Here is a 16,359-nt window from a genome sequence, read left to right on the forward strand (position 1 = left end):
GTGCGGTAGGGGCCATCCGCCCTGGGTGTCACCACTAGGGGGGGTGACAAAATGCCGGATGGCACTCACCGTAGGGCCTGCAGTGTGCCCAAGTCACGGGCCACTCCCAGGAGTGACACGGTGGCTTGGACTCTGTGCTGTGTCAAATGGTCCGCCTGCTGCCTCCCCCTCAGCTGTAGGGCGGCTGAGTGGGAGGAGGCAGGCAGGCTCCTCGGAGGCCCTGTGGAGAATCCTGCCCCGGCTTGACCCACCCCACAGGCAGCTTTCCCCGCCCCCATGGGCAGCTGCCATGCACGCAGCCCCAGGCACCCTATTGGCTTGCTCCGCCACTGGTTCCCACTGTGAGAAGTTTCCCTACTACTCACAGATTACTACTCACAGAACACTCATGTCTGCATTTGCCAAGTCTCCCTTCCCACTAAGTCCCTTGTGGTGCCCCCTACAAATCTGTTCTAGATGGCTGAGGGACTCTCTAAAACAGCATTGGGGTCTGCAGAGTGAGGCGGATATTGCCTTCTCCCCCATCCCCAGCGGGATCCTCTCTTGGATGTTGATCCCATCTGTGAATGAAAGGGGTTAGGACCCAAAGCAATTTTTTGCTTGAATTATTATTATTATTATTGTTGTTGTTGTTGTTGTTAATTTATACCCCGCCCATCTGGCTGGGTTTTCCCCACCACTCTGGGCGGCTTCCGGCAAATACCAAAATACATTAAAATATCACAGATTAAAAACTTCCCTAAACAGGACTGCCTTTAGGTGTTTTCTAAATGTCAGGTAGTTGTTTATCTCCTTGACCTCCGATGGGAGGGCATTCCACAGGGCGGGCGCCACCACCAAAAAGGCCCTCTGATTGGTTCCCTGTAGCTTTGCTTCTCGCAGTGAGGGAACCACCAGAAGGCCCTCGGCGCTGGATCTCAGTGTCCGGGCTAAACGATGGGGGTGGAGACGCTCCTTCAGGTATATAGGACCGAGGCCGTTTAGGGCTTTAAAGGTCAGCACCAACACTCTGAATTGTGCTCGGAAACGTATATAATGCTCTTAAGGGATGCAGAAGATTTTATTATTATTATTCTGCTCTCCCTGCAATTTCAGATATTGACTTGCAACTGATCTCTTGCCAGAGCCTTTTATCCAACAAATGGCTCCAGTATGTGCAGTTGCCATTCTGTAAATTCCTGTACTGCATTCCCAAACAGCTTGAGGAATTGGGGAGAATTGAAACATCATGTTGGGATTCTTTAGTGATGCTAATAATAATAATAATAATAATAATTTCCCCAGCCACTCTTGGCGGCTTCCAACAGAAAAAATAAAATACAGTAATCTATTAAACATTGAAAGCCTCCCTGAACAGGGCTGCCTTCAGATGTCTTCTAAAAATCTGGTAGCTGTTTTTCTCTTTGACATCTGATGGGAGGGTGTTCCACAAGGGTGGGAGCCACTACCAAGAAGGCCCTTAATTATTACAATTAAGGGAATTTGTATTTCTACAATTAAAACTTGCTGGACTTCTAAACACACAACAGAGTTGCATCCCTTACTGTATGGAATCCATGAAATGGGAACCCACAAGGCTCCATTCCCCATATGTTTAGCAAACCACCTATGATATTAAACACAGCTTGGAGTGATGTTAACAGAACTTTACACAGACCATAACCAGGATTAAGCCTTCATAGTAGCCAAGAAGAAATATTCTCACTCTTATCTATACCCCAAAAGAAAAGCACCCATGAGCCCCAATCACAAAAAGTATTAAGCGGAAAGTGGCTGGGCATGAGCAACAGGTTTTGCACACTGAATTCTATATGGCAATCACTTATAATTCATAATATCCAATGTTTAGGGAGGTAGTATTACGATGCCACCTCGCTGGATGAAAATGCAAACATTTTTCATCCACTAGTATAATTCAGTCATAAATCTCAAAGACATTTACCACTAGGAGCTTCCGCAGGTGAAAACTGAGATTGCACAAAGCTCAGTGATAGGAGTGTATGCTTTGCATATTTTCAAGAGCAATCCCTGGCTTATGGTAAATGGATCCAGGAAGCAGTGCTTGACTGGGGGGGGGGGGGAGAAAAGACCACATTTCACAAATGCTGAAGAGCTTCCTTTGAGACTAGTTCTTTGTTAGCCTTGACAGTGCTAGATGGTTTGCTGTACCACTAGCTTCACTGCTAGAGCAGATATGAAGAAACTGAGTGTTGTATCCAACTAACTTGCGCTCAGAGTAGACCCACTGAAATTAATGAACCAGAGTGAGTAATGTCAATTATTTCAGTGGGTCTACCCTGAGTATAACCAACATTTTCCCCAAGATCATCCGAGTTGAATACAACAACTGAGCTTTGAGTTTCTAGAGGACTACCCCCCTGGCTGTACCCCTGTGAAAACTGAAATCTCTCTCTTTTCTTCGCAGTATAGTACCTGAAATTTTAGTTGCAATCCTTGTGGTGATGGGGGGTCCAAAGCCCTTCACTGTGCTGGCTTTGATGGTGAATGAGTAGGTAGTCCCTGGATACAGCCCTACAAAGAGATGATGAGTTTCATTCCTTAGTTTGAAGACCTTCCCTCTTTGGTTAGACAGGTCAGCAGTGGGATCTAGGGACCCAACAGCCTTGTATGTAATCTGAAATGAAGGAAAGAGAAAATCAGAGGCCTTGTGTAATTTTGTAATGTTTTACTAATTCCCTTTCCTATTCCTTTAAAGATCTAACTTTCAATTAGAATGCCTGGAAAAATCTATACAGCAGATGTGATGCGAATGCAACTGTCCTAAGTTAGATAACTTGGCACCCAGTGGCTCTTCTCAACAGATCATAATTACACCGTTTGTACATGCTATAGTAAATGTCACAGGACATTTTTTTAATTGTTGTTACCGTATTTGGTAGTAATTTGCAACATATTAGCAGGTTAATGGGAAACATCAGAAAATGATGATATTTATCAATAGATCTCAAGATTGACCAAAAGCTTTTTGCTAAATTTACTTGTCTCATAGATATCCAAGACCAGTTTGGTCTGGTAACATGCGATCTTGCTATCATTCTTAATTAGATTACAAATGTTCCACTTCATAGTGATTTGATATATAGATTGAAAGTTGTTTATCTAAAAAGTTCACATCTGACTGGCACTGTATAAAGCAAGATCCTTGCACCTTTGCAATCACCCCTCAAAACGTCTTAATTTATTTTTTCCCCATTCCAGTAGCAACCACATAGCTGGTTTGTACGTATCTGGGGAATTAGGCAATCTCTGAGCTACTGACACAGGTATGGCATAGGAAAGCTCTTAGGAACAAGGAAGCTGAGCAATCCCTAAGCTTCTCCAACCAAGCTTGAGGAAGGTGCCCAATTCAAATCAGCTGGCAACAAAGGGGTGCATATCTTCCTACTTTGCAGCTACTTTTCATAGCTCATGTTTCACATAGGACATTGGCCACACAATGCTGGGTCTTGATGACGGTAATGTAGCATAAACACAGACAACTGGGAAACACTGGCCTGCAAGCACTCCAATGGGATAATAAGCCTTCACCAAAAGTGTCACGGGACTCAAAGACACTCGAACTCAGGACAAAAGGGGGAAATGTGCTAAGGAGAAGGCATGATTGGAAAACCTTCACCGTGATCAACTCCTGCCAGAAACCTAGACCCCCACTGTGGAAGGAAGTGTGGATCCAGAACTAGCCTCCATAATCATTTACGAACTCACTGTTAAAACTGTGTTTATGGAAGACAATCTTACTTGGCTACGAGTGATTACCAAAGAAGAAGAAGATATGAAAGAACCCTGACTTCATTACGCTTCATCAGGGCTAAATGGCCTCTGGCTTACAGGTAATGCTTCTCAAACACAAAACAGTGAAATGTTTAATAAACCGCCTGGCGTGCTATGGTCCATGGGGGCACGAAGAGTTGGACATGACTAAACAACAACAACGTGCATTTCAGTGCTTTTCTATATTTGAGAAAGCATTGGCTGCAAGCCAGAGACCACTTATTCAATTCTCCTTGATTCTTCCTCCTCCTCTTCTGATCACTGTCCTTGGCTTTCAGAGTTGCTATACAATTTCCACCTCAGAAAGCAGGCACTTTAGTACAAACCCAAGCAAATATTCATGAATAAATATGTTGCTGCAGCTACTAACATCCCTTTAGAGAGCTACAAGCTTAAAGCACACCTTTTGAAATTCTGTCCAAGTTCCATTATAATTATCAATGGCCACTGTACACACATATTCAGAGGTAAACCTCATGACTTATTTACCAGCTAATTTCTTCTCTGTGTTCCAAATTCAATATAAAGGTGGCTCAATTTCGGTGGAACTGTCAATAAAATATACCACGCTCTACTGCTCCCTTAACCTTTCTTGATATTACAGGATCCTCGCTTATATGTAATATAACACTGTGAATAAATCAATGTATGTTAATATACACACATCTTCAATTTTTTATGAAGGACTTCACAAAAATCAAATTCACAGGTTATAAGAAAGTCTGGGAGGGGGGAAACCACTATTTTATACTAGGAGGAACATATTGCATACCAAACAAACAGCTAAACAAAATCCTTTGAATATGAAAGTATTAAATGTTAAATAATGCACCTGGGTGGCATGAGAATGGGGAAAGGTTGCAAAATGTGGCTGATTCTATTATCTAAAGCAAATGGATTTAATCAGATAACATGCTACCGATTGATCAATGCCAAACATTTTGTTATGTAGAGATTTCTGGTGGCAACAAATACACAAAGTGGCCCATGGGAAGCTTAGAGGTAGAGCTCCCGCTTTGCATGCAGAAGGTCCCAGGCTCAGCTACTGGCATCTTTGGGTATGTTCCCTGCCTGAATCCTGCAGAGCAGCTGCTGTTCAGTGTAGACAGTGCTGAGCTAGATAGGCCAATGTTCTGACTTGGTGTAAAGTGACTTCTTATATTTATTCCAGCTAAAGGTGAGTAGCTTTACATCCTGTTGATATCAGCGAAGGTGTTTTGCAAAGGCTTAACCATCTCCCATTGAATTCAATGGCATATAAAGTGCTTGGCTTTGCATTCCATGCTATTGGACATGGCCCAGAAAAAGTGCTGTGGAATTTTACAAGCTGAAGTGCAAAATAAACTCTCATTCCTTGTCCTGCAAGCAACGGTGCTAATAAAAATACATATGAGATTTTACTTCCCATTACAAAATTAATCCCCTGCCGCAAGAATTTTGCAAGAGAAATGAAGGTATTAAAAAACAGATGCTTAGGTTCTTGAGTCCTCTCTAACATCCAATTCCAGTGGTTGCCAAATGAGGGGTGGCAGAGATCATTGAGGAGTCCAATATGAACTGACTTGATCCTCATCTTCTTAAGTGAAGTATGCTCACCAATTCTGAGTCTAATCTGTGTATACTTGGCAGGGTGGTGGTGGCATATTGCTTTTTGAGACAGTCCTAAACTGGATCACGTTTTTCCAGCTATTTCTGAAATAGCTGCTTGGGAACTTCTCACTAGTGTCAGTGCATTACCTAGGCAAGAGTGCAACACTCCCTCTGTAGTTGCCATGTATCATACATGTTCCACTATACCCTGCCCCATAATTGGCAAATATTGTGTGATATGATCCCAGTAAATCATCCTGTGGGCCCCCAATAATTTGTGTTTTGATTATTATTATTTTTTCCAAACAAGAGTTTTAATGGTTTTTTTCCCCTCCTCTCAAATGACTGAAGCCGTTTGTTTTTTCTAACCATCAGACTTGCATTTGTAAAGGTCACACTGACATGATATATGCCCTGCCCTCAGGACACAACATGTGGGGAGACACAATGAATCACACAGTGCCCATTTTTAAAAAAAGTTCTGGTCAATTTTAGCAATGAATGAACATGCTCCAAACATCCACCAATGCAGTAGCTACCTTGTTGAGTGCATAGTCACATGCAGTGATAGAAAATCTATCCCTTTTATCAGCCTGATGGCAAGTATGATCAAAGAGGAGAACTAATAGAGCAATACAAAACCAACCCAGGGAGCAGCTGGATGAAGCAGCAAATCCACCGTCATACCTGAAGGCAGGGACTGGCCAGGTCAGAAGGCAGGGATTGGTTTCTGTTTTTCTTGTCAGCTCCAAACAGGCACAGCTAAGTAGCCTTAGCAGCAAGTTTCTCAGGGGTTCCATGGGGCTTTGGATCCTGCAAATCTAAAGCCACTTGCACCCCACCACAAAACATAGAGGGGTTTCCACATATTCCCACCAGCAAGAGAACCACTGTTCAGTTTTGAGCAATGGCCTTAGCTGTACAAAAGTCAGGCTGGGCTCCAATGGTACCTTGGACAGCTCCAGGCCAGGCTAAATTGGAGCTCCAGTTTTTGCCAAAAGGTGGTGGGGACAAACAAAGTGGGGAGGAGCGGGAAATAGATAGTGAATAATCTTAGATGCAGGGGATGCAGGTGGCACTGTGGGTTAAACCACAGAGCCTAGAGCTTGCCGATCAGAAGGTCGGCGGTTCGAATCCCTGCAACGGGGTGAGTTCCCGTTGCTCGGTCCCAGCTCCTGCCAACCTAGCAGTTCGAAAGCACGTCAAAGTGCAAGTAGATAAATAGGTACCACTACAGCGGGAAGGCAAATGGTGTTTCCGTGTGCTGCTCTGGTTCGCCAGAAGCGGCTTTGTCATGCTGGCCACATGACCTGGAAGCTGTACGCCGGCTCCCTTGGCCAATAATGCGAGATGAGCGACGCAACCCCAGAGTCGGTCACGACTGGACCTAATGGTCAGGGGTCCCTTTTCCTTTAATCTTAGATGCAGAATGTTTTCCCCAGAGTATGTATGTGCAGATTTGGTTAAACAATATGCTTTGTTCTAAGTGGTTATTTGTTCACTTTGAAATTGGATATTTCTGGTGCAGGTTACACCTAATCGCCACTATAATGCATGCAAATTATTATGGTAACTCCAATATAAACCTCATCACATTTCCCTCCCCCATATAGGTTGAAATTCTGTGTACTTCCCATCACAGGACACAGCCTGGCTAACCCTTCTGCCCTAATTCCAATGCTATATTGAGTCTAGAAGCTGCAAATGTTTATTCATGCCACAAAATCCAAATGGTCTTGTGACACTGACAAGTGAGGAGCAGGGAAAGGGGAGACTTAAGAAATCACTGCATTTGTGACCTTGCCAGCATCTGAACTCTGGCCCTCTGGGGAATGCATCTCTTCTTGGCTTCAAAACAAAACAAAACACCAATTCTTGGAAACAGAGCTATTTATATGTTGAGGCTTGTCACAGCCTTGTACACATAGCTGGAGCAGAGAAGTTGAGAGAATAAACTAGGGATTATCGGGTGGCTGCTACAGAAGTGAACTCAATTGCTAAAGCATTTAAGGTTAAGAAACAAAAACAAACAAACAAGAAACAGCAGCACACTCATTCATTCCATTGGCAGCTTATACGCTTTACATCTCACCTAGCATTAAGTATTGGGTCCTTCCAGACTGGACTTAGCATTGTTGTTCAGATATCACAAACAGGACATTGGCAATTTCCCCCCCAACTTATTACATTTTCCACATAAAGGTAGAGTCTGAATTTGTTTTTTTTAATGATCTGGCTAGTCAACAATGGTGTGTGGATGCTGTGATAAACTTGGATGTACATGGAATGCTGATTCCACAACAAACACCCATCTAGAAATCACCATTGACTCAGTTTCTTCGAGACAAATGTGAATATTGAATGATAAATGCTTTTCAAGCACACCTGTAGATCCATGAATCCTTCATTATGTGGATAGCACTGATGAACCCAGCAAGATTAAAATAAAGACAGTGGACTGTATCCCCTGGCTGTTTCCCCCCTTTTCCTAATTAAATGACTGATGGATTTTTAAGGCATTTCTCTTTTTGAAGCCTTGATTATTGCTGTTTTTGTGAATCAGTTAACAATTATTTGCCCATTATAGCTCTGTTAAGTAGTCCAGTGCTGGGGTAATTAGGGTCAATAGATCAAAATTTATAAAACGAAAGATAATGGCTGAGCTTCCATCTCTAGTCTGTTGCGTCCCAAGACACTATGAAACAAGGGTCATCCATATTGTTCATCGATACTCTGAAATTACTCTACAATAAATTTATACTCTGAAATAAAGGGTTGCTATTTATTTATGTAAATTTTTAAACCCATCAATAAAATTTAAAACAATAAAATGCATCAATATACATTTCAACATCTAGAGTAGCTTTCAATATAATATACACATTTCAAAATAGAGGAATCATTTAACACACACTTCACAATTCCTGTTTAATTAACTAATATTATAAACTTTTTGGCAAACCTGATGGGCAGTGGAGGGAGAGAGGGCTCAGTTCATGGTTGAGGTCCCAGAAGATACGAATGCAAGTCTCCCTCTCAGGAACATACAACCTCCCCTTGTACCACATTTTCTTCTCCCTGCTCTCAATCAACATGTGGTGGCAGCAGAACACACAGCTTACAGATGCCATGCATTCATCTTAAATGAAAATTAACCCACTTTAAGGGTATGAGGGGCCTACAGTTTTTACTCCAACAGGTGTTTCTAACTGGATAAATGGGGTTGATGTCAGCTTTGTTTGTGTTGGTACTCCTTTATTCGCTTGTGTTCTTTTGATGGTGAGAGAGATTGGGGTTTTGTAAGGTTTGGTGGTTAAGCATTGGTCATTGATTTATGGGGGAGTGGAGGTCGGCCATCGCCTGCCCCTCCATTGACCAAGGGTATTCTGTTAAAGGAATCCAGGGCCTGGATCCTGTCCGAAGTCCGCTTGAGGGGCTAGGGCCATGCCAGGCCTCTGGGGACACCGAGGAAAGCTGCAGGCGGGTTCCCCTGATATGGCTTCCTCTTTGGGTGGTTTACCCATACTGACTTCCTGCAAAGAGGGCAGGAGTCCGATATAGTCCTTTGCCAATGCCTAAGCCAATACCACTCACACTTCTGTAATCAATAAAGTTGTGGCCTAAAATTTGCTCAATAACCTTAAACAAAAATTCTGTGTCAGTGTGAATTTTTTTCTAACGAGGGACTGGTTTGGGGGCCTTGCCACGCAATTGCAGGGCTTATGGTAAAGAAAGATGGTGCATCCATGAGGCAATGCTCTTCATTTTTTTAATATAAAATGCTGGACTTGTGACTTGCTTTAAACTTCCCATTTACATGCTGCACACCCTTGCGGGGGAAGCATACCTACCTTTTCAAACTTTAGAAATTCTCTGCAAAATTTGATTACTTGGAGCAAAGGTGTAGTATTGCAAATTACACTTCCAATTTCCAGCTTGAGTAAATCTCAGCAATCAAACACAGTTTAATTGAGTGTAAGGGGTTAAAACAATCTGAGCATGTGCCAACTGTGGCTGCCAGTGTGCATAGCAGATGAATGCACACTGTACGGGCACAAAATCAGCACACACACTCGAAATAATCTCAAGTTAAATTTTGAGAAAGATGAAATGAAAGGGGTCTCCTTTGAATATATATCAGTACTGCAAGCTTAGAATCTTTTTTGTTGCGGGCTCATTAATGTCTAGTTTAGTGGTATCACTAGTCCCTATTTGAGGCAGGTCAACTAAGTTGTCTCTGCCTGCCGCTCTTCAAAAAGTAGACTGGTGACAGTTCAGCTGGGCTCACCTTTGGCAAAAAGAAGTGAATCTCTCCTGACATTAATGACCTTGATCGAGGCATAAATCGTATGACTGCATTGTATCCAAAAAAAGAAAAAGAAAAAGAAGGGGGAGGGGAGATGAGCTGCCTGCTTTCTCAAGCATGAGATCGTCTATCACAAATGATGAAAGCATTCTTCCTATGGGGAAGAATGTCGGAGATAAAAGGTTGCTATGACACACACCTTAGCTGCATTCAGGTTGGATTCCTGCAATGTGCTTTACAGGGAACTTCCTTTACAGATTCTTCAGAAGCTTCAAGTTGGCCCAGAATGCAGTTGCAAATATGTTGGTCGGTGATGGAATTACATTCTACTGCTTGTGTGACAGCTGCACCATGACAGCCCTTCAGATATTGGATGAAGGTTATCATGTCACCTCTAAGTCTTGTCTTCTCCAGGCTTAACATACTCAATACTCTTAACCATTCCTCCTAAGGCCATTATCATCCTGGCCGCCCTTCTCTTCTTCACACACTCCAGCTTGTCAATATCCTTAAACTGTGGTGCTCAGAACTCAGTACTCCACGTGGGATCTGTCCAAGTGCTATTTCTTCTCTTGAACTGGACACTATACTTCTGTTGATTCAGCCTAGAATTGAATTACCCACCCACCCTTTTTTGCTGCTTCTCTATGTCCTGCCCCAGGATTGAAGCATGGCTGCATCACCATCATATTTGTACCCCACTCACATGACTGGGTTGCCCCAGTCACTCTGGGTGGCTTCCAACATATCTAAAAAACATAATGAAACACTACACATTTTTTTTTAAAAAAAATCCCTGTATAGAGCTGCCTTCAGATGTCTTCTAAAGGTTATGTAATTATATAGTTACTCATCTCCTTGACATCTGGTGGGAGGGTGTTCCACAGGGTTAGGGGCACAGGATTAGTAAGAATGCTAGAAAGTGGGGTTGACACATCCTTACATTGCTCTGATGCCCTCATTGGCTCCCTAGCTCAAAACATAGAATGTGCTTGGTTAAGCTCACTGACACTTTCATCCTGGGGAAATATGCTCTGCTACAGTCTTAGCTGCCTATGAATTGCTTCACTTACTTGCATGGTCCTGCTTCCTGCTGCAACCACTTCTTCTCTGGCAACTCTGGACCTTCAGAGTTGTAGGGCCTGGACTTCAAACCTGTATCCTAGCCTTCACGACACCACTGGGCATGAACCGTATCAGGGGCTTAGTAAAAGCAAAACTTTGGCCTTCTGTTCTAAGTACTAAGGCCTTGTAAACCAAAGTCCTTATTATGGGGCTCAGTACCCGACTCAAACCCTGATGTATTTTATAAAACCAGCAATACAATTCTGTAAACAGCTTCCAATGTAAATACATCAGCTGCAATCTTGATTTCCTTGTTCCATGTAGCAAACAAATAAGCCCTCATAATCCTGCTTCTTAAGAAAAGCTCCCTGTATCAAGGTTACTTTCCATTTTCAAAATATAAAAGAAAAAGAATTAAGGTAGCCTGTTTTGCTCAGAGTCTCTTTTTCCAGGAATTTGACATGTTCCTGCCAAGTTGCTTGCACAGTGCTGCTAACTCATTTCTATCTCAAAGTGAAACCCTAACTAGATTTAGAGTTCATGGTGCTTTGGGAAGGAAGTGTTTTCTTTGATTTCAGCCTTTGTCTTTCACAAGGGAGTTTGGTCTTAGGAGAATGCAACACTTCCAGACCTCCTAGTCTTCAGTACTTCCACATTCCTGTCAGTTTTTGCTACTTCCTCATGTGATGTGACATTAAATGCAAACTATTTGAGCTAACTGGCATATAAAACGTACCTTTGTAGCCATCACACAATGCCCTATGTGGAGCAACATTAGCAGGCAGAGCCGGATCACACTTAACAGCTAAATCTTGGATTATTTATTTGCTGCTCAGGGATTTCTCTATCAAGCACGGTTTTGGGTTTTTCATAAAGCTAAGTTAAAATTCATTAGAAGAAGATAATCTGGAACAGCTGAACATACCAGTGATCTTCCATACAGATCATACTGCCTGCCAGGGAGCACAGCAGAGTTCTACACTGACTGTCAATTAGTTTCGGAGCCCAATTCAAAGTGCTGTTTTTGACATCTAAAGCTGTAAACAGCTCAGGACTGCAAAACCACAAAGACCACCTCTCCCCATATGAACCTACCTGGACTGTGAGATCATCCCCTGAGGCCCTTCCTTGTGTGCCTCCTCCATGAGAGGTCCAGAGGGGGATGACACAAGAATGGGCCTTTTCTGCAGTGGCTCAACATTTGTGGAATGCTCTCCCCAGGGAGGTTCACCTGGCATCTTCATTATACACCTTTAGGTGCCCGGTCTGGAAGGACAGATCGTGAAGCTGAGGCTCCAATACTTTGGCCACCTCATGAGAAGAGAAGAATCTTTGGAAAAGACCCTGATGTTGGGAAAGATTGAGGGCACTAGGAGAAGGGGACGACAGAGGACTAGATGGTTGGACAGTGTTCTCGAAGCTACGAACATGAGTTTGACCAAACTGTGGGAGGCAGTGCAAGACAGGAGTGCCTGGCGTGCTATGGTCCATGGGGTTACGAAGAGTCGGACACGACTAAACGACTAAACAACAAAACAGGTGCCCGGCAAAAACTTTCATCTTCAACCAGGCAGCGATAGATAGATGTGTCTGTTTACCTTTTTATAGCAAGCTGCTGATCATCATCCTGGAGCTAGGATTTCATTGAGTTTCCTGTTCTCCCTGCCCCTCCTCCAATGATTTAGTACAGCAGTGGAGAATTTCAGTCTTAAGTGCTGAGCACATACACTGCCCTGAACTGTTTTGCCTCTGGGCAAGCCCACTTTTGTCCCTAGTCCGCACCCACTACAGGAATGTGTCTCACACTATCTCTTTCAAATGTTGTTGTTAGTATCAATCTATCTCAAGAGACAAAGGAAGAGTGTGCCATCGGAAGTAAAGCCAAACCATTGGAGAGTTACAGTGCCTGCTGTGGCTGCAAAGACAGATACGGAAGAGACATGTTTTGTTGCAGCTGGAGCAGATGAAGGCATCCGGTTTCACTTTTACAGATGCACCATGGTGTTTCTTCTCCCGGTGCTCCTCCCTCCTCTCCTCTGGTCCCTGCTGTGGATACACAACCTAAATGATAGCCTCCAGAGACACAGCAGTCACCTACAAGGGATTCCCACACAGCGGGGTTAATGTTGCCAGTCTTCACATCCCATTTGCAGACTCTTTGTAACACAGAGTTGTTCTGCCAATGGTCCTGAATCAAGCTCCCCATAGAGCACATCCTTGGGGATCTTGCTATCTTCCATTCTGTGGATATGACCAAGGAAGTGTAGACATCCCTGAGACAGGAGGGCAAACACACTGGAAATGTCAGCTTGGGAAAGCACATCTTTGTTTGAGGCTCTGTCCTGCCATGTGATGCCCAAGATCTTCCTGGTGCACTTTCGTCTTTGTGTGGAGATGTGCATGATATCCCGCTTCCCAGGGGCTCAAGGTTCTCCCCCTTTTCACTTCATCCCCACAACAATCCTGTATGGTAGGTAAGTTTGAGTGGCAGTGACTCACCCAAGTTCACCCAGTGTTCCACAGCCAGAAGCCACACAACCTGGTAAGTTGTGCAACCCTGAGCACTTTGGTTAGGGGCGGGGGAGGCAGCAGCAGCCCTGGGAGGTGGCATTTTCCTGTTTAACTTCAAGCAGCTAAATCAGATGGGCTGCCCCTGTAATCACTGCACCACATTGGCTAGCATCCAGACTGATTTCATTGGGATTCACAAAGCTCTCTTCTTCCAAACGTACAGAGAGAAAATGAAAAATCTGAATCTCCCTTGTAGGGGGCATCCTCAATGGGTATTTGCAAGAAAAAGATCATTTAGCCAATCAGGGAGCCTTGCTGGCTGAAAAGAATAATTCTACCTACTCCTATAGTTAACCGCTGAGCTTGCCCCAAGATGGCAGAGTGAGAGGAAAAAAGCACAAAAGTGAAAGGTGTGATCATTTCCTGTCATTGTCTGTTCGAAACAATGACTCTGATTGCTGTTTGTATAAGTGCCTTCACAAGTTACACTGTCAAGCTGTCCTAGATTGAGTTTCTACTCGCCAAGAAAGATTGAAAAGAAGCTGTTTCAATGCAAGAGAAAAGAGGAAATAGCCTGTGCAATTTCCCAGCTCTATTTTTCTATTTTTTAAAATTAATACCTAGACGCTTCCCACCCAGCAATAATTCCCTAAAAGTATAGCCTGACTAGCCATGTACAATTTGAGAACCACAGAAATTCAACCTATTCAAAATTAACTAGGAGCAGGTAGAGTAGATTTTGCCTGTCAGAATGAAGCTGACAAGAGCTATGTTCCAAAACCAGATTCATTTTACATGCCCTAAAACCATGTCAGACATTGTGATGTATCTGCAGTATGGTTTTGTACACTTCAGTGTAGGGAAGGCAGGGTAGAATTTATTTACATAAATAGGGACAAAAAGACACAACTTCTAATTTGTGCATCATCCTTTCCTGCACCCATTTCCTTGAACTGAAAATTTAGGCCAGGTAAGAAAGACCTGGGACGCGGGTGGCACTGTGGGTTAAGCCACAGAGCCTAGGGCTTCTCGAGCAGAAGGTCGGCAGTTTGAATCCCCGCAACAGGGTGAGCTCCCGTTGCTCGGTCCCAGCTCCTGCCAACCTAGCAGTTCGAAAGCACGTTAAACTGCAAGTAGATAAATATGTACCGCTACAGTGGGAAGGTAAACGCTGTTTCCGTGTGCTGCTCTGGTTTACCTGAAGTGGCTTTGTCATGCTGGTCACATGACCTGGAAGCTGTACGCCGGGTCCCTTGGCCAGTAACGCGAGATGAGCACCGCAACCCTAGAGTCAGTCACGACTGGACCTAATGATCAGGAGTCCCTTTACCTTTACCTTTAAGAAAGACCTACTGACCATGCAACCAGGTAATATTAAAGGAACCCTTAAACTTGAGAAAAAACTTTTTTTCCCCAATCAAGAGTTCCTATAAAATGCAGCCTTGCTTACTTTTAATGCAATCAAACCAAATCACAATTAACCAGGCACCAAAAGAATGAAAGTGTAGTTGAATATGAATATATGCTTTTTAATCCTTTCCCCTGGGGGGAATTCAGCTTTTTGCCCTTTTACTAATGAGGTGGAAAATCCTCCTCCAAGCTGCCAGATGAGACTGAGGGGCTCCCTTCTCCAGAACTCTTTGATTTAGAGATGGAAAACAAAAAATTGCCTAATAAGAAAAAGAAAATCTGAATGGAGTGTTCGTTTGTTTTCATTTCGGCACTATGAAACCATTGACCGTCATCTCCCCCCCCCCCAAAAAAAAACCTTTCTGAGAGGTTCTCCTAGTTAGCGGATTATTTTGGCCAGTGTACTGAGATCATTGGGGGTGGGGAGAGCCTTATTAGTGGTCCTCCATGGCCCAGAAGCAAAACTCATGCAAATGAGGTGTTGTGCTTTCATTGTGCTGGACTCAGTTCTACAGAACTCCCTCCCATTAGAAACCAGGCAGACAGCATCCTGTAAGAATCATAGAGTTGGAAGAGACCACAAGGGCCATCCAGTCCAACCCCCTGCCAAGCAGGAAACACCATCAGGCTGAGTTTCAGGTGCCAGGTTAAAATGGTTTTATTTCAGGAGGCCTTTGCACCATGAACGCTGCCCCGATGCTTGCTATTTTCTGGTGTTTTAATGGGCGCTTTTGATGTTGTATATTGTACATTTTGTCTTATTTTTCCTGCAGGTGGCTTTGAGATACAGTGGTGCCTCGACTTACTAATTTAATCTGTTCCGAAGGCACCTTCGTAGGTCGAAAAGCGCCATTGGAAACACAGTTTCCCACAGGAATGGATTGGAAACGGGAAAATACATAAGTCGAAGCAACCCCATCTAAAAATTCTTAAGTCGAAAAAACCCTATCTAAAACCACCACAGTTTCCGTTCGGATGTCGAGAAATTCATAAGCATGCAGCCATTTGCCCCATTCGTAAGCCGAAAAATTCGGTTGAAAAATTCGGTTCGTAAGTCGAGGTACCACTATATATCGCGAAAGGCAAGGTACAAATCTATTAAATAAGTAAACACTGAAGAAGGCAGAGTACTATTTGTTCATTGCCCCGCAGGTGCTCAGTCGCTGTCCATACCACAGGCTGAAAAAGCACTGCTACATGAGGGTTTGTTAAATAATTAAGTAAATCTGGGAACAGAGGAAGCCAAGCATTTTAAAAATTGTGAGTGGTGTGAAGGTGAGCAAGGTTAATTGCTGAGGATGTAGGCTTAAGCTTCTCATGCTGAGAGTCTCGGAACTGAACTGATCTTGATAGGATTTGGCAGTTCCTTAAAAGTTATACCTCATTAGGCTTTAGTAGCAAAGGAAAATTGGAAAGCCAGAGAGGGAGACATTTGGACAATTTCCCTGCTGAAGAAGAAATTATTTTCCTTGGCTTTAACGCACTTGTCATAATGCACACGTTCTCTGAGGAGTAGCTTTCCTGTCTCTTTGTAGTGTTCCTATTCCACTTAGTAACAGGAAGCACAAGTGCTAAGTTCAAGACAAGCTTCGTAGATCCGCTCATGGGACACTGCAAGCTGTTCCCACACTTGTGCTTCTCTCCACAGGGGAACTGTGCTGCCGTAGCATTTGCTGCCCTGTGTA

The 16,359-nt window shown here is 43.5% G+C and overlaps 1 protein-coding gene across 1 annotated transcript in view; it reads right to left on the reverse strand.

Annotated features, from left to right (window-relative positions):
• The window catches only part of PTPRT (protein tyrosine phosphatase receptor type T), a 585,629-nt gene that overhangs the window by 127,802 nt on the left and 441,468 nt on the right, over positions 1–16,359 (reverse strand). The window contains exon 10 of the mRNA XM_060277267.1: positions 2,434–2,635. Coding sequence (XP_060133250.1) covers positions 2,434–2,635 — 202 coding nt within the window. The remainder of the gene's footprint in view (positions 1–2,433; positions 2,636–16,359) is intronic.

The sequence above is a fragment of the Zootoca vivipara genome, chromosome 7 (assembly GCF_963506605.1).
Source record: "Zootoca vivipara chromosome 7, rZooViv1.1, whole genome shotgun sequence".
Lineage (NCBI taxonomy): Eukaryota > Metazoa > Chordata > Lepidosauria > Squamata > Lacertidae > Zootoca > Zootoca vivipara.